A 27,206-nucleotide genomic window follows, 5' to 3' on the forward strand; every position below is an offset into this window, starting at 1 on the left:
TTTGTTTTATATTAATTTTCAAAATATCTATAATACCTCCTAGCAATTAGCTTAATATTTTTTAAAAGTAAAAATATTATTATTCACTTTATGTTGGTATAGGCTATATATTGAATCTAAAAGGGGAAAATCATACATATAAATTACATGCACGGAGAGGCAAGTAAGTCCACTGCCACACGGCCCCATCTCAATTTCAGCGTCTCTACGTATGAAACGCGATCAATTGGAGAGTAAGTGCATTGATTTGCAGGAGGGGGAGCAGAATCTCTTCAAAACATCGGCTTCCTCGCATATCTTACCAGAAAACTCAGATCCTTCTAGTCGTTGGAGTTCAAATTGGGACTCGCGCTTAATCCTCGTCTTTGTTACCTGAATTTTCGACGAAATATATTTCGACGGTAATAAATATAAGGGCTTGCTTTGGAATTGGTGTTAAGTGGAGATCTAACCTGCTTCTCCGTTGGTCTGATCATTTGCTTAATGATTTCTTGGAGTTTCTTTTATGGGTTTCTGAGAGTCGGATCGTTTGCTGATTTCTGAGCGAGGGCTTCTTTTTGTTTCCATCCTTCGTCATTATCCTAATTCTCAGGGGAGGTAAGGTGAGTAAATTCTTTTGAGTTTAGGCTTTTCTGTTGATTGGATTCTTTTATGAACTTTACAAATTTTAGGTCATGTCATTCACTGAATCTCGTGGACTCGTTGCCATTTCTTGAAATTGGAACAAAATTTAAATGGACCTGATTGAGAAAAAATTACAATTATTTTTCTCGTTTGTTGAATTATAATATTGCCATCTTGATTTGAGAAAATACTCCATTGGTTTTGTTGTTTTCTGTTGTATGATTTGTGGTTGCAAAAGGCTGAGGAATAATTGATTTGGAAAAGCAGGAAATTGAAGGCTTGGTCCACGCTGATATATCTTCCTTCGTATACTGTTACATTTAGCAAACTGAAAACAGAGTGTTCGCTATGTTCTCATGGAATTGCGAGGGGCTCTATTGGATCAGTTGTTTCATGCATTTTGCTGAATGGCATCCCAAGGAATCGTGTAGCTGATTGTAAAGTACAATTTGCGTATTTTCATTTTCCTTGTAGAAGAGGTAATGATTAACTTTAATTCAAATTTGGAATACATAATATATCTCAGTATGTTCTGTGATATGTTGCAGACTGCTGGAATAGATTGAAATGGAGTAATTCCATTTGCAGTAACCAGTCACAATGTACTGCTGCAGCTGTGGCATGCATCCTTTTTATTGGTTGTTGAATGAACAGTCTGGTCCTAATTTTTAGATTTGTTATTTTTGTTTCTTCAGGTTTTTGAGATCGAGCTTGTTCCGTGATTTTGTATTGCAACTTCTCGGTTTTTCAGACTTTTAGTTTTGTGACATTTAGGAGAATTCAGTTGAGCTAAGTAACAGAAAATGGGTTGCTGTGAGTGTTTTGGTTTCACCTTTGCAAAGAAACCCAAGAAGTTTATCCGACCCAGTGGGGGGTTACCCAATAACACTTCCCAGGAGTTCTTGTTGGATGAAGAGACAGGCGATGAAGAAGACGACTCTTTTGATGGTGACACGACTGATATAGGGAATGGGGGTGAATCTGATTTCCAAAGTCCTACAAAACGATCAGAGGAAATTCTCATGCTCCGGATGCAGCGTGGACTTGTTTGCAGAGAGTTCCCTGTTAAAGAAACTCACATTGTCCTTCGTTCAGAGGTTAGCTGCAACACAGATATTCTTATTTTATTCCTTACAAGTACTTGCAAATAATAATCTTCTAAGCTGTTGTGTGCTCACACTTTAAAATATTTGCTTTATACAGTATCAAACAAAACTAGGCAAAAATGTGATTTTAAAATTTCAAATTGCATTCTGATTCTCTTCCTGCTCCTTCAATTTTATTTATTCTTTGGTGCTCTTTTCTGCTCCTGAGTGATGACAAGGTTCATTCTCCAACATCAATCTAAAGAGGCACCAGCCACCATTGAGTGTGAATGTACTTTTTATGGATATTGTAAAAAACTTACTGAGTCGCATTAAAGTATAGCATCTGAGAGCTTCTTAGGACTGAAACAGTGTTATGCTTTGTGGTTGCTGAAATTTAAAGGACATTTGTATTTTGGAAGAATGAGGTTGCTCTTGACTGCTTTTTTTATTAGAATTATCTACATTTTTTATATGGGTCAAAGGAGATTTACTTTGATGGTTGTAATGTATTCAGTATTGGACGTAATTCTGCTAGTATTTAACTTGTATAAATGCAGGATGAATACGGAAATAAGATGGTTAATGAATATGTCCGTGAACACAAAATAGGTGCTGGAAGCTATGGAAAAGTGGTGAGCCTAAATGCTATGGATACATACCTTCATGGGTTTTCTGTATGAAATATCACATGTAATTTTTGGCCTTGAATGTGTAGAATCTCTATCGAAGCCGTTTGGATGGCAAACATTATGCAATAAAGGTAATGTCTTTTGTCTTGCTCAAATCTTAGCTATTTATGTCTGCAGTCACTTAATCCGTAAAAAATTCAAAACCTTCTTTTGGGTAAAAATATTTTCCCCTTGCTCTGATCTGTCTTAAACCCCCCACTTCACACACAATTAATCTTGTGCTGATCATATAATTCAAACATGAATACTCAAATATGTTGATCAGCAGAGAACTTTATTTTACTTTATGTTGGGGTGAAGTACAGCGCTTTAGAAGTCAAGGAGGTATCGGGATGAAAAAGTAATGTTCTTATATTCACGGTTCCAAATTCTCAGTTGGTGATTATAATTGAGTCATTTGCAGAGGATCAAGGGCTATCCTTTTGTTATAAATGCTTCATCGATATTCAAATTATAGCTTTATACGATTCAACACAGGTATTTCACAAGTCTCATTTGTTAAAGCTGCGAGTTGGACCCTCAGAAACTGCCATGACTGATGTTTTCCGTGAGGTACTTGAGTATTTCATTTTGTATGTCATCTATTGGGGTGGTGAAGAGCATGAATAACAAATGAATTCTAAAAGTCTCGCTTCTCGGAAATGCTTCCGGTGATTCTCCGATTATCATTGATGCTTTCACTGTTTTTCCTACTTAGATGAATTCTGTGCTTTCAGGTTTCTATCATGAAAGTATTGGGTCATCCAAATATTGTCAATCTCATTGAGGTCATCGATGACCCCACGACAGATCAGTTTTTTATGGGTACTCTATACTTACTCCTCCTTTGTACCTTTTTAGCCAATAATTTCTGTTTATGTGACTATAAAACTACTGTTGTTCAGTTCTTGAATATGTAGAAGGCAAATGGGTCTGCGAGGATACTGGTCCTGTTAGTAGCGTAGGAGAAGACACTGCTCGGAAGTACTTGCGTGACATTATTTCTGGTTTGATGTATCTTCATTCTCATGTATGATGTTCAGACTACTTCTAGAAAAAAAAAATAGTTTATCACAATAATTTCAAATATGTTTTCCCTCGATTTTTCAAGTTATCTTTTAAATAACATCACCTAATTATGAATTATATGTACTCATGTGTATTTAATATATTCTTTTACATAAACAGCGATATAATTGAAAAAATATATAGTTCGTAGAAATATCCTTAAATCAAGTTTCAGATATTCTGGAAATTAACCTCTTTTTGCCTATTCCATTCACATCATTTCTTCGTACTGGATAAATTTTTGGATCATAGAATCAAAATCAGAGGCTTTCGTAACAGCGTACTTCCACATGTGGATATCCGAACATGGAAAAATTTCAGAAATTCTGTTGATTTCTCTTTTCTAGGATGTATTTTTTATGCCATCTGCAAAAAAATCTAATTTTACGTTTTACGAGTAAAAAAAAAGCTGGAAATTAACTTGGAATGTTGTTTTCCGATAATAACAGAATATAGTGCATGGGGATATCAAACCTGATAACTTATTAATTACTGGTTCTGGCACTATTAAGATCGGGGATTTCAGCGTCAGCCAGGTTTTTGAGGTAAGAAATTACGAGTAGTAGATTTCAGCATGAATCATGAGTATTTTACTTGTGAATCACTTATGTGGTCTATCTAGAAATTTATTGTTAATATGTGTGTTTTAATGGTTGAGTTTTTTGTTGTCGCATAGGAGGTGGTAAACTGAAATATGAATGTGAGGATCCAAATGGATTACTTTTGAAAAATGACATTGAGTAATCTTTGTCAACTTATACCATAGTTATTTTCAATTATCACCATACGCTCTAACCTTTTGCATTAGGGTGATAATGATGAGCTCCGTCGGTCTCCTGGAACTCCAGTATTTACTGCACCTGAGTGTTGTTTAGGTGTAATCTATCGTGGAAAAGCTGCTGATACATGGGCAGTTGGAGTAACTTTGTACTGCATGGTTCTGGGTAATTACCCTTTTCTAGGAGAGACTTTACAAGATACATATGACAAGGTGTGGAGAGTCAAATCACAATTCTTCCATCTTTCATAAAGTTTCATGTCTATTAACCGATTTTGCTCGTTTCAGATAGTAAATAACCCGTTGTTACTCCCGGATGATATGAACCCTCTCTTGAAGAAGCTGCTTGAGGGCCTTCTATGCAAAGGTCAGGCGATTATTGGTTTCATTTTCAGTATTCATGGATGTGTTTTGAAAGATAAGTTTTGAAAAAAGTGAGTTGTACGGAAATTTTTTTGTATGAGATAAATTTTATAACAGATGCCATGTCATGTAAAAATTTGTTGGTCAGTGAAGTCGCATCACATACATTTGAATTATTTTAATGGAGTACGACGTGTTTTGCAATTTTAAGATAAAGCATATCATGTTATGTAGTATATGACATACTGATTGAGTACTTTTGCAAAATGATGGAAAACATTTTCCCCGTGTATACATTACTTCTCTTTTTGTGTCGCCATTTATTTGATTTTATTCTGCAGATCCTACACTACGGATGACTCTAGAGGATGTTGCCCAGCACGAATGGGTCATGGGAGGAGATGGGCCGATTCTTGAGTACTTGTGTTGGTGTAAGCGCAACAATCTTGAGAAAAGAGTGTCTGCAGAGAGTGAAGCAGATGCTCAAACTTGACGAATCCTTATAAAAGTAATGTTGCTGCACAGAAGTCTTTGGTAATACAAATATTTGTCGCTTTGAGAATCGGAAAAGTATACATAAATCGAATAGGGATGTTTACAGGAGGTGGTGCTAGAATGCAAATGAGGTTAGGGAGAGCTTTTTATTCGATAGGGGAGATCATAGTGTTGATGCTTTTGATTCCCAGGTTTTTCGCCTGTGGGGATTGTTGTATTTTGGGTTGCAACTGAACATTTGTTTAAGAATTTTATTTTTGGAGTACTTTAGCTCTAAATCAACTCACAATGGCATATTTTCTGTAAAATTTGGCTATTTTAAGCCATGTTGTTTTAGTGTGTTGGGAAAAGTTGCCAACTTTTGACATTTGGATTTGCTGGTGAGAAAAATTGGCGGAATTAGCTCTTTTATGTCAAGTGCTTACATCGTGTGTTTTGCGTCTGAGGATATATATCAACTTCCAGTTCAAATGTAGCTAAAAACAAGTATGTTTTTTTTTTTAAATTAAAAAATAAAAATTTCTAATTTCCAATCTACAGCATTGATTTAATTAATAACATAATAACAATATAGCCTAAATAATTCGTGTATGATACATACAAATTATGGATGGATCTTCATTAATACATTTCACAAAAAGATTTAAACAGTGAAACCCTCGGTGCTTGGTTGGGTCAGTTTGATTAGATAACGATTGTTTATATAAAGAATAATAATAATTAACTTGACGTCATTGTTAATATGAGGTGGTGTAGGACTCCAAACGTTCTAATAATGACACATTATAGAACCAATCATACTTTTTTTATATAATAATAACAAATATCATTACATCTTTTCCTCTAAACACATAAAAATTTGAGAAAACGACGTTTAAATGAAGTTTGTATTAAATCGAATACAAACATGGACACTTGAGCGTGAAATGTGCCAGGTTGTCATGAAATACTACAAATAAACAATATGATCGAAGATCTTTACAATACATATATATATATATATATGTATATATATATATGTATGTAGAAGTGATGTGTGACTCTGAATGTCGCCTTTAGAGTTAGATACATATGTAGGTATCTCGATCAATGGATAAACACAAGTACACTTGTTTGAAAAAATAAAAAGCAAAAGCCAAAGCACAAATTGAGCTTCGTGTCGTATCTTCAAATTAATATTTTATACGTGTTGTACGGTTTGAGATCTGCGTTTTAGTTACAAATTAATATTGCTTCCAAACACAATTATTATATATATCCAATGACTAAGTATTAAGCAAAATTGTATACTTTGTTATATTTTTTTTTATAGGAACTATATTTTCATTCTAAATGATCAACACTTTAACCATGTTCAATCAAGTATTATCGGGATTAAAGATGAAGCCAATAATTGCTGAGTTTTGTCGATGTAATGTAGAAGATATCCTTAAATTTTATATATTAATTTCTCCAAAGCCTAAAGTTTTTATTTTATTAAATAATACCATGTAAAAAAGAGAAAATGAAAAAGGCAAATGTAGGCAAGACAGCACTAACAACGTACGATAAAAAAAAAATTGATAATTTTTTCCCTTTTAGGATTTCCAATTATGCGACTTGGGTCCTATACCATTCTTTGATATTACTAATGAAATGAAATTTACGAGGACAAATAACTTTGGTTATGATTTTGACACCATAATCATCCACGGATATTCAATAATTTACTTACTATTCCTATCCCACTTGGTTTAATTCGTGCCCTCAATTATTAAAATGCACCAACATTTTTGACTAGTGATAAATGGGGCCTTGTGGTTTATGAGATGCTACGGTTACGGGTGTTGCTTTCGAATTAACTATTTATTATATCAAAAAATTATTTAACAATTGAGATGGATAATTAATATAATAAATTTCATATTCAAAATTTTTTTTTTCTCACATGCCAAAATGTATGCTTTCCTTAATTACTTCTCTTGTTTATTGCACAAATAATTTTATCTCGTTTTATATAAAATCTAGAGGAAAATCAAATGCATTTCAAAATTAATTTTTTTTAAAAAAAATCACTTGGGATTAAGACTTTGATCATAATTTAAATGTCATGCATGTTGTTTTTGGTGGGATATATATGGAAAGACTTTATTATCTAACAAATAAAATGAAATTGAAAAAAAAATGTTTTAAGAAGAGTTTATAGATGTCAATGATAGAAGAAAACCAAGAAAGGTGATGTACACATAGGATCACAACGAATCTATATTTGGTCCCATGAACTTGGATGGGAATCATGTGATTTATCCAATTAAATAAATTTGTATTTCCACACTTCAATTAGTTGATACCAAATAAATAAAAACAAAAAAAAAATTGTAAAAAAAAAAAATTTAAGGGCTCGAAAACCATATAAGGGTGGTATACCATATCGTATCATACCGAAAACCATATATTGTACCTGTCACGCCCCGAAACTTGGGATTGACACCGGCGTTGTTTAACAATCACACAATCGAAACAACAACCCTTTCGTAGCACAGTATAAACCGAAACCAGTTTATATATCCTAATCTCAATGAAATAACAATTGTCTTTACAATACCGAATTAAATAAGACGACAGAGTTTTAATGCGGAAACGTAAATCTAATTAATAACAACTTAAACATAATCGATTTCCTTGAACATTCACCATCCCCAAAACTGCTCGGATTCTTCCTCCTCAATCTGTTCTTCGGACTTATCTGGGAAGGGTTGTAAGGGGGGTGAGTATTTGGGAATACTCAGTAAATGGAGACTTTGAACACAACATAACCAATTTAATAACATTTTCAAAACATATCATAAACGTACATCATTCTTTTCAAAAACGTAACGTAAATTTCATAACATAATAACACTGCGATTTTTCACCTTTAACGGTTTACTGACGTCAGTCCCTAAGTTTTAATCCTCTAAGGGGGCGACGCCATAACACAGTTCTATCCCACTGTTAAGGGCCATATGTTGGAATTCCACCCATTTTCAGGGAATCCTCACAGTGTCAAACATAAACGTACCAAAATTTCGTAAAAACATATAGACAAAACGACGGTACTCGACCGTATTTTTAAACCACAAAACCGAAATTTTCATGTGCATAAAACAAAATTTAAAACAGCCCACTTACAGTGTTTGGATGTACTTAAAAAAACGTGGAGTGAACGGCTTGGTTTGGATCACTTCGCGCTCCTCGTCCGGGTAGCGCTCCGGCTCGATTTCTTTGACGATTTTCGGGACGATTTTTGTGCAGTATTTTGGCTAGGGAGAGTTGCTGAATTTTCGAGTTTTTCAGCTCTAGGATTTCGAAATTATGTGTGTTGAATGAGTGGGGTTGATGCACTATTTATAGAGGAGGAGAGTGGAGCTAAATTTGGCACTAAAATCATACCAAAAATTCATGTCAAATCTCCTAATATTGACTCCAAATATCCTTGTCATTCTCGAAAAATATGATGGCTAATTTATGGGATTTGTTTCCAATTTCCTTATAGTTTATTCTTGTATGTGATAATTTCGAAAATTGCTAGGTCCATGCTTTGATTCCTCTAGTCTTGGACGGTCTCTACCCAATATAGTATATCCCTTTGCATATTTTCGAGAATATGTTAGCCTTATTGTAGGTATTTTTGACTTGGTAATCAAGATTTCCAACAATTAATTTCCCCATAACCATATCCTATTTATTAATAAAGTCTTATGCTAAACAAATTTCCTTACAATTATTTAATTACAAGATGGAAAAATCCGGTTCTTACAGTACCGAAAAATTATGGTATAAGAAAACATATGCCGATATCGTTCCAAAACTTTCGGTACATATAACTAACATAGTGATTATACTGAGATTTTGGTACAGTAACGATATATACCGTTTTATACAGATTTTTTTTATTTATTACTTTATTATTTCAAAATATTATATACATTTTAATTTCTGCTTTGGTATTTCAGTATATGTCGAAACTTTCCAAATTTCATATTGTTATAGTACCGAAAATTTCGGTATCGCTACCATACCGTATCATATCAAATCTTCGATATACCGAAAATTTCGATAAATTCAGTATTTTTCGTTACGATAATCACGATATTCCGAAATTTCGATATTTTTTTCTCACCTCCACATGGATATGTATAATGCTATATTGAGAAGTTACTCAAAACTTGCTTAACAAATTGGACTCGAAGTTCTTGCTTTCCAATCACGATAATATATCATCGAGCATTGGTTTCACTTCATACTCCATTGCTTCTCATGCAAGCTCTAAGGATGCCCCATGCAAACTTTCCATTGTCCATAGCAACTAATATATTATTAGTGCTTCTTTTTTTCTTTTTCTTTTTTATTTTATATTTTATCTAGAACCATTTTAATTAAAATATATATTATATATATGGTATATTAATGTGATGTTATTGAATAATAAATTTGATGTTTAATTCCAAACATATTAAAAAAGCAACTTGAGGTATCCGATTAAAAAAATGGACATTTTATTTTATTTGTTTAAAGGTAACAAACTCAAAATTAACTAAATAATGATGTAAGAAAATAATATCAGAGAAATATAGAATGAATAAGGTGGCTTACCCGGCCCACCCAGCACTATCTGCCTCCACTGAGAAGCTGGCAGCCATGGAACCACCTCCACTCTCCAGATCATCTTCCTTCCTGCATTTTCTAGTGCAATTAATTAACTAAAATATTACCCAATTGTCACACGATCCTGTGTATATACCAACCGTTACTGGATTCATAAATTCCGACAGAATTTACTTCTTCTATGGCACTCATTTCAAGAAAGTTTTAAGGTTCCCAACCCCCCCCACCTAAACTTCTCCACTTCTAGTCTTTTTATCTTGCACTAACACGTACCTTGGAGTGTTTTTCTTTGGTGAGAATATGAAAACTACCGAAGAGAAGAAGAGCAGCAGTTGCATTGACGAGCAGATGCATGATGGAAGTAGCAGTGCGTGTGGAAGGCAAGAAGTTGTTTCGATTCCTCAGGTACAAGTATTTTGAATTTTTTTGTGCCAAATTCTTTTTAATGATTGGAATCGGGGTTTTGTGTTTGATTGGGTGTAATGATTGTTTTTTATCAATCCCATTTCAGGAGAAGTACCTGTACAATATTTACTTTATTCGGTTCTACTTTTAGCTTTCTATGATTCTTCTGATGTCAAGGACTTTAATTAGTCTGTAGCACAAGGCTGGTCTTGTGGGCAAAGGGTGGCGACTGGGGAATGAAAAATTCTCGGTAGTTCATTTGTCATGTTTGGGTGTAGATTGGGCTTGCTTAACATGGGCTAAGAAATCAATTTTTGCACTCGTTTTTATGTTAAAATCAAAGTTATATCCATTGGGACCATCAAGCTTCTACACTGGAAATCAGAAGATAACGCTCTTGATAGTTGGTTAGGTAGTTCCCCAACCGAGATGTTGCATCAGGTTAGAGGGAACGAAATCATGTTTCTTTTCTTTTTATCTTTTAATACCGCCAAAGAAGGAGGTGAAATTTATTAAACGAAACAGAACAACAAACGGACATACAACACATAAGAGTGGATGAGGCATGCCTAGTCTAGAGTTACATCATAAAACACGAGAGCAAATTTAAGGCAAGTATAATCTATCAAATGCAACAAGAGCAAGAATATGCATACTCACATTCTGTAGGTTGATATAAACCTTTGTAGCGTTCAATCTTAGCAACAGGGATGACAACTCTTATGCACAGTGCTAGTTTCTTGCTGCACGACTATGTTTCTCTTTTGACATTAGTATTTTCGAAACCAATTTCGTTTGTTGTTCATTCATGAAGCCATTTTGCGTTAGAAAAGCTAACAATCAAATATCCGTGTCTATTTTCAGACAGAGAAAACCTTGGAAATGACTGCGGAAACATCGAACTGCAACAAGCATTGGAAAAAACCTAACCTTTTCTTGGAGATACCCAAGGTTTCAGATCAAGAATTTGTCCAAATAAAGATGCCTCTCACTCCAACCCCCACCCCAAAAAGAGTTAACTTCTTTTTATCATCAAGCCCTTCTGATTTGAGACTTAATGTGTCGCCTGGACCTTCCTCAACTCGAGGCAAATCATCCATTAGAAATCTCTTGACCAAGTTAAGTTTCAAATACCGGGATAGTAACTCGGATATAGAGAAAGCTGCAACCATTGACTCTGGTTCTTCTCCCGTGGTTACCCAGGACAAGCCCTCGATTTCACGATCATGGTCACTCTCAAAAATTTTTACACCTAGAATAAAGAGAATGTCGTCCTTGCCTGTAACTAGGGATTCCAATCCAGATGGTGCTCGTGGTGGAAGTATCGACGATCATCTAAATGAAGTGAGCTATTCGAAATTTCTTTACCTTATTCTCAAAAAATCTGAGTCATTTAACTGAAAAAAGTATAGCTACTCTTTTTGGCTGATAATATGTAAGTTCTAGAAAAGAGACTGTTTTAGGAGCCTAGCAGTTCATTATGGTGCATGTCTATTTTAGGCAAAAAATATGCGAGGCATCTCCCGATCACTTTCGGTCCCAGTCATTGACAAAGAGAAAGGAATTCAAACAAAGGATTCATTCTTTCGTGTGATTCCCTCAACTCCTAGAGTGATGGATGGAGATCCTGAAGTGTCAATAGCTGCAACAGGAGATAATGGTATATGTTTATTTGTCTACTTATAATCTGGGTGCTTTTTTGGAAGATGAAAATACTTTTTGAATCAGGATATCATTAAATTTTTTGCATACCAGAATCATGTGATCAACTTTTAATAAGAATTTTTATCTTTGATTCTTCATGCATCTCTTTGACTCAGCAGATGAATTGAAACGCTATAATAAAGTTTCTTGGACTTGCAGAAAATAATGAAGCCAACGGTGAAGATATACCCGAAGATGAAGCTGTTTGTCGAATTTGCTTCATTGAACTATGTGAAGGAGGAGAAACCCTTAAAATGGAATGCAGCTGCAAAGGTGAACTTGCTTTGGCTCATCAAGAATGTGCATTAAAATGGTTTGGAATTAAGGGTAACAAGACATGCGAGGTTTGCAAACAAGAAGTTCGAAATCTCCCTGTCACGCTTTTACGTATTCAAAGCTCTGTGAATCAGAATACTACCACAAATAATTTTGGGCATACGGAGATCAATGGATACAGGCAAGTGTGTCTTTCATGTTATTTTTCACAATATTTTTCCAAATGTCGTAGAACTATATCCAATTGATCCACATGTATTTTTCTTCTACTTACCTTATTAACTCTTTTGATACAGGGTTTGGCAGGAATTGCCGATTCTTGCCATCGTTAGCATGCTTGCCTACTTCTGTTTTCTTGAACAGCTTTTGGTAAGATCAAGTACATACTATACAATCATTTCGGGCTAGACTTTGATTAGCTCCACTCATATTTTGTTACATGCAGGTTGGAAAAATGGGCACTGGTGCAATTTCCATTTCACTTCCATTTTCTTGTGTACTTGGCCTACTCTCATCTATGACCTCTTCAACTATGGGTATGCTCCCCCCAAAGAAAGCAACAAAGATGGTTAAATATAATTGGAAAACACTATCATGCATAATTATTTGGAAGAAAATAAATATGATAGTCCAAACTGTATACATTCTACATGAAACGGAGCGTAGCTCCAAATTTTATATAATTTTTTGTTCCGGGACAAGCGCTCGACTATTTATGCTCTTAGAAATGCTAATTTTATGTTATTTATACACTAACATGGGGTCATATTTGTAGTGAAGAGACGATTCATTTGGGTGTATGCATCAGTTCAGTTCACCCTCGTGGTTCTCTTTGCTCATATCCTTTACAACATGGTAATTATTCTTTTTATCCACACCACCTTTCTTTCATGTGATCATCAATTCTTGGACCTTTCCATAGATTTATAATAAAGATAAAAAAAAGAAGGGAAAAAAACATAAATTTATCTTAGATTTGTTTTGCGTTGAAATTTGTAGGTTCATGTGCAAGCAGTACTATCAATCCTTCTTGCAACTTTTGCTGGATTTGGCGTATCAATGAGTGGAAGCTCCATTGCCGTGGAGGTCCTGAGATGGAGAAGACGAAGGCATGCTAGAGCAAATCAAAACCAGATAATGCTGAATCCTCCATCTAGCCATGTCGCTACATCATCATTTGGAAGTCCTTCGCTATACCACGAGAGAGAGGTAGAAAATGCAGAAACATTTGGTGGACGATGATTTATGCATCGTGTTTGTTTGTTATAGTCTGTCTCAAGTTTAGGAAATGATCCGAATACAAATGCTTTTTTTTAAAATGGTATGTTAGAGTTGGTCTTCTACTTGATAACATGATTGATTTTACCCAGAAAATTTCTTATATTCCTTTCGCAACACAGACATAAATTAAAAATGATTAAACTAACGTACCCTCCTAATATAAATTAGCGAGCAAATTACCGTCTGCGGATTAGGTTGACCATTGGCCTATTTTCAAGCTAGAAAAAATAAGTCTGGCAGGCCCATATATATATATACTGGACGAGTAAATTTTTTTATTAATATTAATATGTGAATGTCATTTTACTGGTGTTTATATAAGTCTGTGTGTTAAGCGTCTTGGTGAAGGAATGCATATTTCAAAGTCGCTATCAAAAAACGTATTCTTTGCTAATCACCACTCGCCTCATTAAATGCCAACATCTAACTAACAAATTAAATTTGTCACTATCATCATCAACCTTTATTAACATCACGTATAAAATATCAAAACTATATATATAAAAGACCGCATGAGGTTTAAAACATGCATGGGTTCAAAAAATTCAAAACTCAAAAGGTTTGCGACGAATTCAACCACATGAAGTTTTACCACCAGTTATTATCCTTGATTATGATGTTTTCCTCGTATTTTGGGGGGTGCTATCGCCGTTGAACTGTAATTTGGTTGATTCAGAGAAACTTGATTGATGTCGTGAGCGCAATGGAGCCGAAGGACCTGCGATGGTCGACGCAGTCAAACGACAGCGTATCAGGTGCTGCTCGCTGGCTTTGGAGGAAGTGATCAACGACCTCTAGAAGGTGAAGTCATTTCAATATAACTGATCAAGAGTTTCTACGGTTATGAAACAAAATCGAAATCGTTTTTCAAATTTTAGAACTTAAGTTTTCGTCGTAAAACTAAAACTGAAACCAAGAATTTATGATTCAGCTTCGATTCCTAAAATTTATAAGAAATTTGCGTAAAACTGTAATTGATATTAAATTTAACCCCTAATAAAGTTTTTAATAAAAATATTATATCCATAATATTTTTTAGTACAATTTTTAAAATTAAATTCACTTCATTGAATATCATTATTTTTTTCCGGTTGAAAGCTCTTTAAAGAAAGTTTCCAGTAATATATCGTCAATTACAACCATTGTTGTACTGTGATACTTTACTCTGAATTTCAACCTCAAATCCAACTTCATTGAACAATTTTCTAACCAGATGAGAAATACGAGTGCACGTAATGGCGAGGCAGCCAAAGAAGGTTAGAGAGGTCAGTGGGGAGGAAGGGATTTATATCTACATACGTATATGTGTTACGTATGTGTAATGTATCCAAAACTTGACAATTAACAAAACCCAAAACTGAAAAACAGTAATAAAACAGATTCACCAAATCTACCAGCTATTTGTCTCATTACCTCCTATAAGTATCAACCGTGCCTGAATGTATCAATCCAAGGGGTACTGTTTTCTCGAGTTTGAAAGGAATAGATGCGTGTTTCTTGAGGAATTTGTATAATCCCACAACTGTATGTTCCGTTTCAACGGGTATCTGTTAAATGCAGGAGGCATGCTCAAAGCCGTGATGAGGTGAACATGGGAAAAATTAAAACATCAGTTATTCAAATTTTCAGTAACTTACAGGATCAAGGTTTTCCATTCCAGCTGGGAAGAAGAGGATTGTGGGGAATCCATCAGACTACAAAAAGTAACAGCTCTTCAGACTCAATAATATTTTCAACAGGCCAAAACAATCGCTGCAGATTTTTTTCCCTCAACAATATTTCATTCAATGTTCTATACTCCCCGAGATATATATATGATCATAGGCATGCATGTATTGAACATTCAAATGAGAATGAAAGAAATATACATGAAATAGGAGATTATACAGCATTAGAAATAGAATGCAGAAGGATTGATGAATAAGTCACATCAAGCCAACTACCAAGTCTCTTGCAGATTCAAGATGTGAAATGTGATATTACCTTGGCTTTGTTATGTTCATTCGTGGTTCCATCCATTTTGGCTACAACAAGAGATTCTACACAATGCAAGTGCTTGGCCAGCTTGATGTATGTTGGTTCAAGAGCTTGGCAATGGCCACACCATGGTGCATATATCTGAATTAACATATGCTGTTAGATTAGAAATTTACCTAGGAATAAAAAAGGAGAAATCAAATGCCACATAGATTAATCCAACAGGACCTCAAGGAGAACATCTTTGTATTCGTCCAAAACAATATCATCAAAATTATTCCCAACAACTATTTTCACATCTCCATCATTCTATAAAATGCAAGGTCACAGAAAGATTGGTCAGCCTAGTGAATTGACAAATCACTTGGGACAAAACAGTTAATTAGAAGCCACCTTCTCAGGCATTGGATCCGATTTGAAGAATGGCTTGAGCTTGTCTTCAAAGAATGACTGCCCAAATGCCTAATGAAATGAGGAAGATATTCTCAGCAAAAATTTTATGCCACCCAAAAATGTTTTCAGAAGTCAAACCAATGCACAAGCAAAAAATGAGAAATACCGAGTAGTACTAACCTTAATATTCTCAAATATAAATTCCTCATCAAGTATATATTTTCTAGCATCATCAACTGTGTATCCCAATCCTTGCAAGAACTCTCAACAGCTTCAAATTTGACTAAGTCCTTGGACTATATTATCTGATAGAGTAAAGGATAATGTGTACAGAAACAAAGGTAACTTGATGAACAATATTGAGAAGTTTACTTTTGGTGAGTCTCCAGTGACTCCAAAGTAATTTGCTACAGGCTTTCCAGTTACTTCATTGTCAACTTCCACAGATACAAATACAATCTGAATAAATTTTGAAACATGGATTATAAAATTTCCATTTACTTGAAAATAAATATCACTAGAACATTGTGCTGGGATTTTTCCACAACAAAAACTTCAACCTTTACATACCTTTGCATGCTTCAACGTCAAAATAATTAAAAGTCTATATAACTTGATTAAAATGATTGTTTCATGGGCCGGGTGCAAGTGTAGAGGAAAAACAGTTACATTCCAACTAGCACAAGGATTGCCAATGTCAGGTTGAACCCGTTTGAATCAGTAATTTGAAATAACTAAATACGCTGATTTAAAATCCAAATAAACATATTATTTGACAATGCAAAAACGCTAAACAGTCACTCTATTCTTGTTGCAGTACCTTTCCCTTGAAAAGTTTGGCGGCTTCTTCAAATATTGGAATAACTTTTGTTGAGTCCTTGGGTGTGGAAAAAAGCAGAAGCTGAAAATGAAAAGAAAAAGCAAAAGGAATTCAATGTTATGAAGGTCCTCCATAACAGAAGTTATCGGTGGATTCCAATGGCACACTTTGGAAAGCGAAGGGAGGTGAGGAATTTGAACAAAAATACTCACCTGCTTTTTAATTTGGCTCTCGAATATTAATGGTGCACTTTCTCTGCTAAAAATGGTCACCAGTGGAACCTTGTTGGCAGAAACAAACTCAGTTATTGCTGACATCTGGAACTGGCCGTCTGCATCAATAATCAAGAGTTTAATTTTTGGCAAGATACTACAAAAATATGACATCCATTGGCATGCATTTAGGACTAACCAAAATGGGTCACTTTCTCAGCCTCGTTTTTCAGCAAGACCAGAGCAGGTCGTTTAACATCTGCTTCCAAGTGAAACGTCTTTGCTAAGTTGAGATTTTAAGTTTGATAAAAATTGACGTTGTCATCAAATTTTGATGCAGCAGCAGGCTCTTAACTTTCAGGACCCTGTAATTGTCGGATGAAAAAATTTATAAAATAATATCTTTTAGTATTAAAATGAAATTAAGAAGATGAAGTGGAGCCAAATCCAACGAAAGACATGAAAAGGAATATGAAAAATGTAAAGTCAAGAGAATGTCTAAATATATCAAAGGCATTTTCTAATACCCAACACTTAAAACATGAATGAAGATGTGGGAAGGTTCGACGTCACCCACCTGCTAAACATCGATGGACAGTTCTTTGCCACATATTGATCTGGCACATGAGGCAAAAAAGTATGCATTGAGAAGGGTACTACCCTTGGGGTAGCATGTAATTAGACACATGTGCAATACTAAGTTGAATATTAAGTAAAATGTGGCACACCATCATAAAAAATATGGCCAAAGCAAGAGTTAACTTACCACCAATGATTCAAGGAAGCCCAACACAACCTCATTCTCAGATGTTAGTATGCGCTCTGCTTCCTCTGCAGTAGTTATATTGGACATACCAGGTCCTGTTATTTTATTGATCCAAGTCACAATGGCTTCCCTACATAGAAGTTAATTTTCTTCTCAACTTATCACCCACATTATACGCATTAATTATCGCCGCCAACTCAGGGTGGTGCTATCATCAAGTAAACAGTAAGGTTGTGGAAATACCTTTTCCTTTTTATGCTTTGCTAGAATAGCACTGCATTGTTTACAAGGAATAACAAGAGAGACGTGATAAAAGATATCATCATTGCTTCAGCCACACAATAGGACTTGACTTGAAGCTATCTGATCTTAATCTAAACACAATTTCTAATTGATATTACCACATCAAATATATGAATTCCCCTCATTCACACTGTCTTATTAACAAACAAAAGGAAACTAACCAATTTTCAGGTCAAAGTTATTGTAGAATAATGAAAACAGAAAAACCAATTGGGCTGCGAAAACTAAAAAAAAATAATTCATAGGATCGCTTAATTTGTCACTTCGGATTCTCAAAAACAAACAAAAACTTGCTGTTTTCTAAACTTCAGAATTTTTTTTACCGTAAGCAAGCCTGAATCGAGGATCGCCTAAAATTCAGAAATATGTGTTCCTCATTATATCGTAAAATCTCAGATAAGAACAAGAAGATATAAAGGACAAAACCGAAAACCCAAACTCACTTGGAACGCTGCCCTGAGTAAGGTTTATGGTCCCCGTCAACAAAGAAGTACACAGTAGGAAACCCCTGAACTTCAAACTTCTCCGCTAGCTCGTTCTCAAGAGTAGCATCCACCTTCGCAAGCTTCACATTCACCGCCTTCAGCTCTGTAGCAGCCGCCGCATACTCCGGCGCCATGGCCTTGCAATGCCTACACCAAGGCGCGTACCATCACGTATTTATTGTCCTCAACAAAGTCACTGAAATTACCTTCCGTCAAAACGAAAACGTCCTTCTCGTCAAATTTGGCCACTTTGTTTTTTTCTTTAATACTAGGCAAGGGAACCTCAATTCTTGAGGTGTCCTGCCCATTTTTGTAGTTTAAAACATGATCATTTATATTTTTTTCAGTGTAATTAACAAATTGTTCATATTTGTGTAGGTCTTGTTTAATAATGTAATTTTTAAAATTATATATATTATGAGTATAATAATTTTTTATTTTTTTATATCAGTATTCATACATTTAGCATTTCAAGCTGGCAATGTGCTCAACAGAATAAGAAATTTGGGAAAACAAGTAATTTATAAAGCGAAAATAGTTAGGAAAAAGAATGCGTTGGTGTTCAAATGAGAGAATTTTAATAACATGTTTCAAACTAACTATAAGGGAGGTGTATTCATTCTATACTTTCAAATATTTTTAATAACTTTTTTTAAATGATGGACTTTTGTGGAGTTGATAGATTTTTATTGACTTTTGTGGAATCTCATAGAATTGTAAAACAAATTTCATAGACTTTTGTAGACTTTTTTTCAAGATTTTTGTAGATTTTTGTAAACTTTTTCATAAAATTATGTGAATTTTGTAGTTTATAATTGTGATTTATTTTTTATTCATTTTTTTAAAATAATTATTGGACATAGATAACATCTTCAATTTTAAATTATTTTTTTATTTATGAATGTAAATGAATTTTACTTACTTAAAAGTTTAATCAATTTAATTTGTGAAAAACGACAAATGAACTATTCAATTTATTGAAATCAAAATTTCAATTCTTTATGTCAATTCAACATATTAATGAATAATATTTTTATAAGTTCATAATAAAATTTTATTAAAAGAACACTCAAAATAATGAGTAGTCTTTTATAAAAAAAATCTAATCATTACTGACAATTTGATCAACATCGTTCTACATTCCATTGGCTATGATATCCCTCCATGCATTAGCATTTGCTCGTTGTTGTTTTTGAATATTAACTTGTGATGACGAAGACAATTGAGCTTCATTATCTAGTTCAATTTGAAATTCATCAAATTGACACTTCTTTCAAAGAAAATTGTGTAATATAGCACATGCCAATACAAGCCCTGTTAGGGGTGGAAAAAAATACCGAATTTTCGGTATACCGAGATTACCATAACAAAAAAATATTGAATTTACCGAATTTTAAGTATACCGAAGATTTCGATACGATACGGTAACAATACCGAATTTTTCGGTACGGTAATGATATCCAATTTGAAAATTTTGGTATATACCGAAATACTGGAAAAATATACAAAAATTTTAAAATATATAATATTTTAAAATAATAAATTATAAATTTTTTTAAAATGTAAGGTTTTTTTGGTTCGGTATACCGAAAATTTTGGTATAGTATCGGTATGAATTTGCTTATACAATAATTTAATATATAGATTAACTAAAATTAAAGAAAATAATTTAAAATAAAATGTTATATAATAATTAATTAAAAAATAAATTTTAATTATGTTTTAAAAAGTACAAATAAAAGGAAAAATAAATAGATGAGAAAAAAATGAAAGTTTGTATTGAATTTGGGAGATTTCTCAATTAAATGTACATCCAAATCTTTAGGTTGAATCAAAGACTTTTGTTGACATTTTATTGTTGTACATTATGCTATAATTCTTGTACTTAATAGAATTCCATAGAGTCATTAAAAATCTATTAACATTTTGAATACCTATAGACTTTTGTAGAGTTTTTAAAAGTCAAGTTTGAATACCACATGATTTTTTAAAATTCTACAAAAGTTTACATTGAATACCACTAAACTTTTATGGAGTATATAAAAGTTTAGTTTGAATACCTCTAGACTTTTAAACTCCATAAAAGTCATTAAAAGTTTATAACCAATACACCCCCTAAGTGTTTGCTTATTTTAAAATCTAACGAGGAATCTATTCTATAAATAAGTTATTATAAATTCGAAAATAGTGGATCCATATTTAAATTATTATAGTTGTTATAAGGGTGTCACAGTTAATGACATTGTTGGCGCTAATAGATTTATAAACGTGATAACTTTAACTTAAATATTAGTTGTAATATGACACATTACACCATCGATAAAAACACTTAAAGTCTTGGTGTAATCAAGACTAAAACATAATAGGATTTTGAAAAACTAAATGCACCAACCAAGTTAACGTGATAAAAATAAAATAAAGATTGACTGATATATAAATAGGAAGAAAAGAACTCAAAATGACTATGAAATTAAATAATTGGATACTAATATAGTCTCGTAATTTTGTGAAAACCGAAAAGTGTGTCATCGATTAACCGGACTATAAAAAAACTGAAGAAAAAGAAGTAGAAACAAAACACAAAACCTCCATAAATTAAAATAGTTAAAACTAAGTCTTGAAATTGTCGAAGCATTGATTTTATTTTTCAGTTTTATATTTAATATTTTCAAAACTATATTAATATTCCTCATATTGCAAGAGAAGAGAGACACTGTTCGAACAAAAACACAGCTCGAAGCGAAGCTAGCTTTGGGGTTCATTTTCCTCTCTATCTTCCCTTCATCCCTTGTTGGGGTGTTGCATTCATTTTTCCATTTTAAGGAATCAGCATTAAAAAATGGAGCTGTAAACTGGTGACCCAGGCCATTCTTAAACGCCTGCTTTCAGAATCAAAGCAGCCATGCGGCGGCGTATCAAGCAGCCCGGCATCAATGTAAAAATCCTCTAGGTACGTTTCCTTGTAATCTCCGAGAGGTGTTCCAGGTGACAACAATGTTTTAAGGTTTTCTGATTCGAATCCGAGGAGTTTGGTGCATTACACGAGCAGCCGATCCATTTCTGTTGAGGCCCTGAAGTCGAGCGACACCTTACCCCACCGCCATAGCTCCGCCACGCTGGAGGAACAATCCAAAATGGCTGAATCTATCGGGTTCAATAGTCTTGATTCACTAATTGATGCAACTGTGCCTAAATCTACTCGAATCGATAAGATGGTGTTGCCTATTTTTGACAGAGGCGCAAGTTCTTGAACATATGACAGATTTGGCAGCTTAAAACGAGATTTTTAAATCATATATTGAAATGAGATATTATAATACCTATGCCCCCCGTAATCTTGAGGAATATAATGGAGAATCCAGGGTGGTACACTCAGTATACACCTTATCAGGCTGAGATTGCACAAAAGAGGCTCGAATCCTTGTTGCTAACCCAATATAAGCTTTCCAATCCCAAGAAGACAACACCGTGGGGAAGAAACGAAGCGCAAGAAATCGTGAACAAGTGAAGAGAATGTTAGAAAGAAGGAAAGGAAATAAGAGGAGCAGATGAATTAATGACCTCTGCCTTTTCAACCGGGCCCACAGGTTGCTATGTTTTGTTTGCTGCGGTGGAGAGAGAAGTGCATTACACGTATACATTTGTTTATTAGTTACCGTACCGAAACTGGCCCATTTCAAATTTTTCGTGCTTTTCATATATGTAGATATATGGGCGAGTAATTGGGTTTTTATTATTGGGCCTACGGCTGCCCAATATAGAATGAAATGCATATGTTAACTGGACCGCGAAGGTTTGTCCATGGTGAAGTCAATGGTTTTTTATTTTGACTATTTTATTTTGAAGAAATTACTTTTATAAAATCTGAAGTGTTGTAAAACTATAAGATGAATCTAATATAAAAAAAAGTATTTGGTGCAATAATTATCCATGTTTGATAGAGCGATCGAACCGTAGTACTTGAGCTGCTGTGCAGTTTAAAAGATTTGAGTTGCAACATTACCACCAGCTATAGCTTTTGGTATAGCGGCAAGTGCTCGATCTTACAATTGGCATCGGAGTCAAGGTCACGGGTTCGATTATTGGGAGGGAGATTGTTGGGTGCAATAATTGCCCATATTTGGTAGAGCGATCGAATCGTGGTGCTTGAGTTGCTGTGCAGTTTAAAATATTTAAGTTGCACCATTACCACCAGCTAAAACTTTTAGTAAAGCGGCAAAGTCTCGATCCTACGAAAACATTGTTGCAAAAACCAGCAGACAATTAACATAGATCATATTCTATTTAAACAATCAAGGACTTGATCTAACATGTAATCGGCTAACTTCAGGTTAACAGCTCGACCAATTCATATGAGATCGTGCAAACCGCTCAAGCCTTGGATAGTAAAAAAAGAAGCGGATGTGAACTTAGCTATTATTGGGAAAATCAGAGATTCGTTATATCAGGTATAGTAGAACAATCGAACACACCAAAGATTTAGTTGAAATGATAATGGGCGAACCAAGGTCTATAGAAAGGGAAAAAATAAAACTTAAATACACATAAAATATTTTTAGAAATTCAAATAAAGTGAGCCGGTTGCTTCTTGTTTGCGACATTGGATCCAATATTGCTTTCATTATGTGATTTGAAATAAGTAAATAAATAAATAAACAAGACGTAATCAAAAACATTGAAAATAAAGGAAAGTCGTTCCATGGAAAAAAATCAAAAGAGTATATATCTCGTGACACGGTTTTACTGAACTTTATTCGTTAGAATTTTCAGTCATGTCATATTTACAATAAAAAGTAATATTTTGACAGAAAAATTAATATTTTTTTTCATGAATAAGTCAAAAAGAATATATATCTCACAAAATTGAACAGTAAAACTACCTCAAAGCAGTTTTATTTATATTTTACTGCAAATAAAACGACAAGTTCACACATTAAAAAATAAAAAAAAAAAATTATGTGGCCTGATTAGTTAGTTGTTGAATAAGACCGACCATGTTGTCATGGTGCTTAATTTAACATATAATTAGCCACTAAACATATCAATCACAATTAAATTAATAATGAAAAAAATATTTAAAAAAATTATTCCATGAGTTTATCATAGTTTTCAAGGCAAAAAGTCCATATCAGTTCGAGACAAGCTTAATGATAATGATAATTAATTAATTACTTAAATAGGCTAACAAGATAAGATCAATTGGCTCATCAGCATCAACCACTCTAATAAATTATAACTTGTCCTTTCAAATATCACAAAAATTTATATGAAAGTCGGATTTTCTATATGATCTGATCTATAAAATATTATTTTTTATGTGAAAATTTAATCTTTTTATTTCAGATATAGAACGAGTTTACATCTCATATATATAAATTTTGTCTTCAAATATATAATTTATTTATGCAGTTTTTATTTTTGACATATTATACATGAATTTTTATAATACAACAGGAGCCATCCCTTCTTATTTTTATTTTATTGCCATCACTTTTTTTAATTATCGGGTTTGTTGACCATGAATATTTCCAATTATTTAATATTTCGCATCACATGATTACTATTATAATTTTTTACATGTAATAATTGGATCTCTCGACAACATACATATTAATCAACATTACGTACAATCCAACTCATGAATAGTATTTTTTATTTAAAAAAAAAATAATTAGTTGCAAATATTATAGATAAAAACTTGTGTGAGACGGTCTCATGTGTCGTATTTTATGAGAATTATTTCTTATTTGGGTAATTCATGAAAAAATATTACTTTTTATGCTAAGAGTATTATTTTTTTATTGTGAATATCGGTAGGGTTGACCCGTCCACAGATAAAGATTCGTGAGACTGTTTCACAAGAGATCTACTCAACATTATTTTGTCAGAGTGGGTAATTAACGTATGCAAATTAAGAGAAGGCTTTTCCAGTATCATTCTAAATATTAGGTCCTTAGATTCCACACATATAAATAGGCAAGGAAAAAAAACATCAAAATAAGATCCAAGTTTAACGTTAGAGAAAATTAAGAAATAAATTTGGTGACTTGATTTTTATTAATTAATATTTTTAGTTCAATTCAATCTATCATGGGGACTTACTCTTGGGATAGATTCAATCCAATGTGTCATCCTATCCTGGGTGGAATCGGGTCGGGACTCATCCGTAACCTTTTTACTCAATTTGTCTCGATAAGAATCGAGGATATTTTTTTCTCAAATATCGGGACATGATGAAAGTTTGGGTAAAGAGAGGATATCCCAAAAGTTCTGGATTCCCTTGAGTAGGAAGATTTCTCGATAAATTTTTTACTCAATTCTCGTCTCGATAAGAATCGATAATATTTTTTCAGGATATCCCAAAAGTTCCGGATCCCCTTGAGTAGGAAAATGATATCCCGATAAACATAGAAGTGTGAACCACAATGTGGTATATTCATTATTCTAAGTTAGATTGAAAATAAGAAAATTATAATAAACTATATTTTATTTTATATGATTTTATTTGAGGTTTTCTATGTGAACTTCTTTTATGTTGATGAATTAATTAACAATTTAATTTAAACCCTAAAATCGTCGTATGTGGACAAATAATTTTAAATATGTTAGTCAATTTTTATTTGTTTAAAATTAAAATTTTACAACACAAATGCGTAAATAATTTAACAATATTTTTTTTAAAAAAAATAAAATAATTAAAACAATGTAATCGGGTGGGATAAAGAATCCATCGTGGGTTATTAGTTTGCCAATCTCTCTCCCGACATCGACCAGGACAAGAAAAATCCCGAAAAATCGGATCGGGAAAAATTTGATTCACGATTTTTTCGGGGTGAAAAGGAGACGGGAAAAATTCGATTCAAGAGCAAGCTTAGGGAGCATGAGCATAGAATTAATGCAAACCAATTACTTTTGAATTAAGAAGAAAATTTATTAATACACGAAAACATAAAAGTTGAGTACATAGACAACCATAAATATAGAAATTCAACCTTAACTTCTCGGACAAGAGAAATATATCTACATTTTTTTCGTGCAGTTGTGCAAATACCCCGAAACGACAATATTATTATCATAATATATAATTTATTAATTCAAAGATTTTACTTTAAGCATGGCTCCTGAATGATCCCAAAGCCTTGAGAGCCGAAGCCCTCAGAATGTGTTCATGGTACAGTGCAGCTATCGCAGCTCCAATGAAAGGCCCCACCCAGAAAATCCACTGCATGCATCAAATTACACCATTTTCTTGATATATTTTTTTGTATATCTAAATTTAAGTAAATAAAATTAAAGAGAGATGGAAATTGAAATTACATGGTCATCCCAGGCCTTTTCCTTATTGTAGATTACCGCGGCGCCGAAGCTCCTGGCGGGGTTGATTCCGGTGCCGGTGAAAGGGATGGTGGCCAGGTGAACCATGAAAACAGCAAATCCAATCGGAAGTGGAGCCAACACCTAATTCAACGTAACTTTAATTGTTAATGTAATAGGATAATCATAATAATAATTATAATATTAAGAAGTTTAATCACGGTGTATTATGTGCTATATTGGTAAATGAGATTAGATAGTTGCAAGTTCATGCCGACGATTTATGACTTATATGATAATTTGAGACGAGATATCAAATTCGAGACAGGACGGTAACGACGTAAATAAAAACTTACAGGAACATGGGAGTCGCGAGCACTTCGCTTGGGATCCGTAGCCGAGAACACAGTGTACACCAACACGAAGGTCCCAATAATTTCAGCACCCAATCCTACTCCCTTGTTAACCCCCGGGGCCAACATGTTTGCCCCACCGCCATACCTGTTGTAGTAAGCTTTCTGGAATGCTTTAACCAATCCCACGCCGCAGATGGCCCCCAAACACTGCGCTACCATGTACAGTAACGCTCTTATCAGGGACACTTTTCGGCCAAGGAACAGGCCAAACGTCACCGCCGGGTTGATGTGCCCTCCTGAAAATCAACAGTAATTAATCAACTATGGTAATGGAACCGTGGATGGTGTTGGGATCAATGTGTGACTTACCGGAGATGCCGGCGGTGCAGTAAACAAGTATGAAAATCATGCCGCCGAAGGCCCATGCAATGCCGAGAATCCCGACTCCTCCGCACTCATCGCCACCGTTCGCAGTGTCCGACTGCCTACTGTAGCCGATAACCGTCAACACACTTACGTAGAGGAAAAGAAGGGTGGCGATGAATTCTGCGATAAGCGCTCTATAAAAGGCCCACTTCATGAGTTCTCCGAAATCGAAAAGCGGCGCCGGCGGTGGGTCGTGGTAGTCCTTTGCCGCGTACGCCGCACGCTCCGCCTCTAAATCTTTCGCCATTGATAATTTCTGTGTGTAGAAGTAGTGAAAGAGTGCTCCAAAGGATCGTGGTTACTGAATAGAGTGGAGAAGCCCCGGTATTTATCGAGACTTTAGACAAGACCGCAGCCAGAAACTAAATATTAAATAATTAAAGCTTTTTTTTTTAATTTCTTAAGATATAATATAATAATGTGACAAATGTATACTAAATAGTAAATACTAAGTTTTCTTATTTTTCAAAAAAATTCCACTCTTGTATCTCTATAATTATATTAAATTTTCAAAATATTTACTTTCTTGAAGCATATAATATATTAAATTTTTTATACAAAAACTTTTATAAAACTATTTCACAGATAAATTTTGCGTGACAACAATCGAAATCATGAAATATATTTGTTTTTGTGGTCGATAAACTTTAATATATCATAATATAATAAATAATAATAATAAATTGAATTCATTTTTCACCGCTTTCAAAATCCGTTGTTCAACGAAATGTCGCACTCATTCAAGTAGTAGAATTAGAGAAATACGTTGTGAATTGCA

The 27,206-nt window shown here is 33.9% G+C and overlaps 3 protein-coding genes and 1 pseudogene across 10 annotated transcripts; 2 read left to right on the forward strand and 2 right to left on the reverse strand.

Moving 5' to 3' along the window:
• Window positions 1-156: 156 nt before the first annotated feature.
• LOC142553498 (serine/threonine-protein kinase GRIK1-like) lies at window positions 157-5,451 on the forward strand. 8 transcript variants are annotated; one of them, XM_075663792.1, is made up of 13 exons: window positions 157-602; window positions 892-1,103; window positions 1,173-1,226; window positions 1,320-1,721; window positions 2,270-2,344; window positions 2,428-2,472; window positions 2,879-2,953; window positions 3,118-3,205; window positions 3,286-3,410; window positions 3,898-3,993; window positions 4,257-4,439; window positions 4,515-4,593; window positions 4,931-5,451. In XM_075663792.1, the coding sequence occupies exons 4-13, from the start codon at window positions 1,428-1,430 to the stop codon at window positions 5,080-5,082; spliced, it is 1,212 nt and encodes a 403-aa protein (XP_075519907.1). In that variant the 5' UTR covers window positions 157-602; window positions 892-1,103; window positions 1,173-1,226; window positions 1,320-1,427; the 3' UTR covers window positions 5,083-5,451. The 8 variants fall into 8 exon arrangements, with proteins under 8 accessions (XP_075519907.1, XP_075519908.1, XP_075519906.1 ...); XM_075663793.1 differs by lacking the exon at window positions 1,173-1,226 and having other exon boundaries at window positions 863-1,103; XM_075663791.1 differs by having other exon boundaries at window positions 1,173-1,721.
• A 4,230-nt stretch (window positions 5,452-9,681) lies between these two features.
• On the forward strand, window positions 9,682-13,469 carry LOC142553500 (uncharacterized). Its single transcript, XM_075663798.1, has 8 exons — window positions 9,682-10,115; window positions 10,980-11,459; window positions 11,616-11,775; window positions 11,979-12,276; window positions 12,392-12,464; window positions 12,541-12,631; window positions 12,871-12,950; window positions 13,095-13,469. The coding sequence occupies exons 1-8, from the start codon at window positions 10,011-10,013 to the stop codon at window positions 13,335-13,337; spliced, it is 1,530 nt and encodes a 509-aa protein (XP_075519913.1). The 5' UTR covers window positions 9,682-10,010; the 3' UTR covers window positions 13,338-13,469.
• Window positions 13,470-14,546: 1,077 nt separating this feature from the next.
• LOC142554523 (protein disulfide isomerase-like 1-4) lies at window positions 14,547-18,801 on the reverse strand (annotated as a pseudogene).
• A 6,423-nt stretch (window positions 18,802-25,224) lies between these two features.
• On the reverse strand, window positions 25,225-26,736 carry LOC142553501 (aquaporin PIP2-7-like). Its single transcript, XM_075663800.1, has 4 exons — window positions 26,372-26,736; window positions 26,003-26,298; window positions 25,650-25,790; window positions 25,225-25,554 (listed from the first exon to the last, which is right to left on the reverse strand). Exons 1-4 carry the CDS (start codon window positions 26,673-26,675, stop codon window positions 25,441-25,443), a joined length of 855 nt encoding a protein of 284 aa, XP_075519915.1. The 5' UTR covers window positions 26,676-26,736; the 3' UTR covers window positions 25,225-25,440.
• Between the last annotated feature and the right edge of the window lie 470 nt (window positions 26,737-27,206).

The sequence above is a fragment of the Primulina tabacum genome, chromosome 8 (genome assembly GCF_025594145.1).
Source record: "Primulina tabacum isolate GXHZ01 chromosome 8, ASM2559414v2, whole genome shotgun sequence".
NCBI lineage: Eukaryota > Viridiplantae > Streptophyta > Magnoliopsida > Lamiales > Gesneriaceae > Primulina > Primulina tabacum.

What these genes read in the sequence shown, in the direction of transcription:
- LOC142553498 (XM_075663793.1), top strand. Translation starts at nt 1,428, where the DNA reads ATGGGTTGCTGTGAGTGTTTTGGTTTCACCTTTGCAAAGAAACCCAAG. An exon ending in CTGGAAGCTATGGAAAAGTG is followed by an intron (nt 2,345 to 2,427) that starts GTGAGCCTAAAT and finishes TTGAATGTGTAG; the next exon opens with AATCTCTATCGAAGCCGTTT. An exon ending in TGACTGATGTTTTCCGTGAG is followed by an intron (nt 2,954 to 3,117) that starts GTACTTGAGTAT and finishes CTGTGCTTTCAG; the next exon opens with GTTTCTATCATGAAAGTATT.
- LOC142553500 (XM_075663798.1), top strand. Translation starts at nt 10,011, where the DNA reads ATGAAAACTACCGAAGAGAAGAAGAGCAGCAGTTGCATTGACGAGCAG. An exon ending in TCGACGATCATCTAAATGAA is followed by an intron (nt 11,460 to 11,615) that starts GTGAGCTATTCG and finishes TGTCTATTTTAG; the next exon opens with GCAAAAAATATGCGAGGCAT. An exon ending in ACGGAGATCAATGGATACAG is followed by an intron (nt 12,277 to 12,391) that starts GCAAGTGTGTCT and finishes CTTTTGATACAG; the next exon opens with GGTTTGGCAGGAATTGCCGA.
- LOC142553501 (XM_075663800.1), bottom strand. Translation starts at nt 26,675, where the DNA reads ATGGCGAAAGATTTAGAGGCGGAGCGTGCGGCGTACGCGGCAAAGGAC. An exon ending in CTGCACCGCCGGCATCTCCG is followed by an intron (nt 26,299 to 26,371) that starts GTAAGTCACACA and finishes GTTGATTTTCAG; the next exon opens with GAGGGCACATCAACCCGGCG. An exon ending in CTCGCGACTCCCATGTTCCT is followed by an intron (nt 25,791 to 26,002) that starts GTAAGTTTTTAT and finishes ACGTTGAATTAG; the next exon opens with GTGTTGGCTCCACTTCCGAT.